The 3,597-nt window shown below is 45.6% G+C and overlaps 1 protein-coding gene across 1 annotated transcript in view; it reads left to right on the top strand.

Annotated features, from left to right (window-relative positions):
* Positions 1–2,768, top strand: part of BRINP3 (bone morphogenetic protein/retinoic acid inducible neural-specific 3) — a 210,959-nt gene extending 208,191 nt beyond the window's left edge. Inside the window, exon 9 of the mRNA XM_006761292.1 lies at positions 1,713–2,768. Coding sequence (XP_006761355.1) covers positions 1,713–2,683 — 971 coding nt within the window. The 3' untranslated portion in view covers positions 2,684–2,768. The remainder of the gene's footprint in view (positions 1–1,712) is intronic.
* Positions 2,769–3,597: the final 829 nt, after the last annotated feature.

Here is a 3,597-nt window from a genome sequence, read left to right as displayed (position 1 = left end):
ATTTTTTTTAAATCTTTAAAAATAAAACCAGCTGGTTTTCCAGCAATGCCATGCTTCAGTTCTGTCCTTGTAAGTTAAGGACACCTCTATGAAAGAATTTATGGTTCTATAATGATCTCTACCTTTGACCCAAATTTTGCAACATATTCCATGCAAAATTGATGCTTTTCTTCAAATTCAAGTAATTCCAAATTCTTCTCAAATACAAAAGACCATCAAATTCCCAATCTCAGGCACTGATGGCACCAACAGTGACAACCCTTTCTCAAACCTCCACTCACTTGCCCGGCCAGCATGGCTCAGTGGTTGGGCATCCAGCTATGAACCAGGAGGTTGTAGTTCAATTCCTGGTAAGGGCACATGCCTGAGTTGCAGGCTCCATCCTGGCCCTGGTCGGGGTGCGAGTGGGAGGCAACCTGTCGACGTGTCTCTCTCACATTGCTGTTTCTCTCCCTCTGTCTCCCCGCTCCCTTCCACTCTCTCTAAAAATCAGAAACTCCTTGGGTGAGGATTAACAAACAGAGTCTGAATAAGGCAAAGAAACAGGAAAATAACATCTTAAATTGGCTTCATGATTCGCCTGATTTAGGGGAAGAAATGAGAAAAAATTGTTAATGATTCAAATCAAACACATTAAATTGACACACTTAACCCTTATTAAAAGAACTTGTAGTTGGTTTTAATGAGATATTTTCGACAATTTCTTTGAGCAGCCTGTAAGTAAAAAATCAAACATGTTTCAATAATATTTTCCCTCTCAGTAGGTGCTTGTTCTTTCAATGTTGATAAACCCCTAGATTTTAAATCCATTGATTGACGATTTGGAGCTGTTTATTTTTCTTTTATTTTCTATTTAGGGCTTCCTGTGACAGGAGGGCTTTGTGAGGCGAAGCTAAGGATGAATGAAGGAACGGTCCTCATTTATACACCCTAATACTCCTCTAGATAGTTTATGATAAAGCCACTTTTATTTCCTGTTGTTGGATCTCTTTTCAGAACAATAACCGACCAAATTCTATACACAATCAGCTTCCAAGTATACCAGTGAGACCATATACAATCTCTTCAGAAGGAATTATCTAGAGCCAATCTTGTGCAGAAATAAACCGTATATATAATATACAAATATAATATATAATAGATATACAAATATATAATAGATGTTTGTATATTATAACAATATATAACATGATTATAGTATATAAGTATATATACTATATAAACATAACTTATTTAAATATATATAATTTATGTGTAGTATACAAATATACAGGTATATTTCTTCAATGATGAACTATATGGATCTTTTTTAAAAACATACTTTGATTTCAGAAAGGAATGGAGAGAGAAAGATAGAAACATCAATGATGAGAGAGAATCATTGATCAGCTGCCTCCTGCACACCCCACCCTGGGGATGGAGGGCACATGCCTGACCGGAATCTAACCAGGACCTTCTGGTTCATAGGTTGATGCTCAACCCCTGAGCCACGCCCGCAGGGCTCTCTGGACTGGAGCCGACCTGAAGGGACCGTAGCGAAGCTCAGGGCTCAGTCTGACTTCGCTGCAGTCCCCACCCGGTGCCCGTACTGACCCAGGTTCTCCCCGTTCTGTGTTCCAGAACCGCCACCTACTGGCTCACGCGCATCCAGTCCTTCCTCTACTGCAACGAGAACGGGCTCCTGGGCAGCTTCTCGGAGGAGACGCACTCCTGCACCTGCCCCAGCTGCCTGGCCTGCGCCCCCGACAACCGCACCCGCTGCGGCGCCTGCAACGCGGGCTACATGCTGAGCCAGGGCCTGTGCAAGCCCGAGGTGGCCGAGTCCACCGACCACTACATCGGCTTCGAGACCGACCTGCAGGACCTGGAGCTGAAGTACCTGCTGCAGAAGACGGACCGGCGCCTGGAGGTGCACGCCATCTTCATCAGCAACGACATGCGCCTCAACAGCTGGTTCGACCCGTCGTGGCGCAAGCGCATGCTGCTCACCTTGAAGAGCAACAAGTACAAGTCCAGCCTGGTGCACATGATCCTGGGCCTGTCGCTGCAGATCTGCCTGACCAAGAACAGCACCCTGGAGCCCGTGCTGGCCGTGTACATCAACCCGTTCGGGGGCAGCCACTCGGAGAGCTGGTTCATGCCCGTCAGCGAGGACAGCTTCCCCGACTGGGAGCGGACTAGGCTGGACCTGCCCCTGCAGTGCTACAACTGGTCCCTGACGCTGGGCAACACGTGGAAGACCTTCTTCGAGACGGTGCACATCTACCTGCGGAGCCGCATCCGCTCCAGCGGCCCCCACGGCAACGACAGCGTCTACTACGAGCCGCTGGAGTTCATCGACCCGGCCCGCAACCTGGGCTACATGAAGATCAACCACATCCAGGTGTTCGGCTACAGCATGCACTTCGACCCCGAGGCCATCCGGGACCTGATCCTGCAGCTGGATTACCCCTACACTCAGGGCTCCCAGGACTCGGCGCTGCTGCAGCTGGTGGAGATCAGGGACCGCGTGAACAAGCTGTCGCCGCCCGGCCCGCGCCGCCTCGACCTGTTCTCCTGCCTGCTCCGCCACCGGCTCAAGCTGTCCACCAGCGAGGTGGTGCGGATCCAGGCCGCCCTCCAGGCCTTCAATGCCAAATTGCCCAACACCGTGGATTACGACACGACCAAATTATGTAGTTAACCCGTCACGTCAAGCACAAACCCAGAGACCCCGGGAGTTTTTACAGTGCTTTTTGTGCAACCGTTTCTGTTTGGAAGAGTACATTGAAAAAAAAAAAACAAAACAAAAAACAACCACACACTCACACACAAAAAATTGTCTTTTCAATATCTTGTCTTATATCCGTCAATAACGTTGGATGGCGGTTCCCACCCGTGGACTTGCTGACCGTGAATATATTCCACTGCAGTCTTGGTTGATGAATGAAATGAATACTGACACCCGTCTAGCAGACAGTCTACTTTTTACAATAAATTTCATTTGTAATTTTATATGTTCCGTGGCAATGCTTTTGTGCATTACATACTCTGGAGGGAACATAAAAAGATACCAATAAAATTTTGTAGCTGAACAGTTATTAAAAAGAAGTGCTGTGGATTTATTTTTTTTTTCCCCCCATGAAATGAGTTCTATTTGGATACGTGGCTTGTTAGCACCTGGGGAAAATTCACCAAGATTTTTTAAATGGGAACATTTGAAAGTCCCTCTCAACCGCCTTCAGGGAAAACCCCACAAGATAGAATGCTTGGGAAGCAGGTGATACATTATTACTCGTATTACCCGTACTTGCAAACCATTCTGAGAGACACCATCACTATTATAATAAGCAGGTAAAGTATTTCCCAACTATAAATATCAGACCATTTTGGGAAACATACTGAAAAAGGTGATTAGAAGCACATCATAGACAAAGGAAACTCTTTAATTTTTTTTTTAGGAACTTGCTTAGCCATTGTTTTTCTAAATTCTAATAACCTATAGTCAGTATATGACACACAATCGTTTTCACTTCATGTACTGAAAACCTAGTTACTCCCAACATTTTACCAATGTCAATTGTATAACTTCCAGAAGTTACAAATAGTACTGTATTG

This window comes from Myotis davidii, unplaced genomic scaffold (assembly GCF_000327345.1).
Source record: "Myotis davidii unplaced genomic scaffold, ASM32734v1 scaffold174, whole genome shotgun sequence".
Lineage (NCBI taxonomy): Eukaryota > Metazoa > Chordata > Mammalia > Chiroptera > Vespertilionidae > Myotis > Myotis davidii.
Note: the sequence above shows the minus strand (reverse complement) of the source record. Positions and strands in the feature narration are given on the sequence as shown.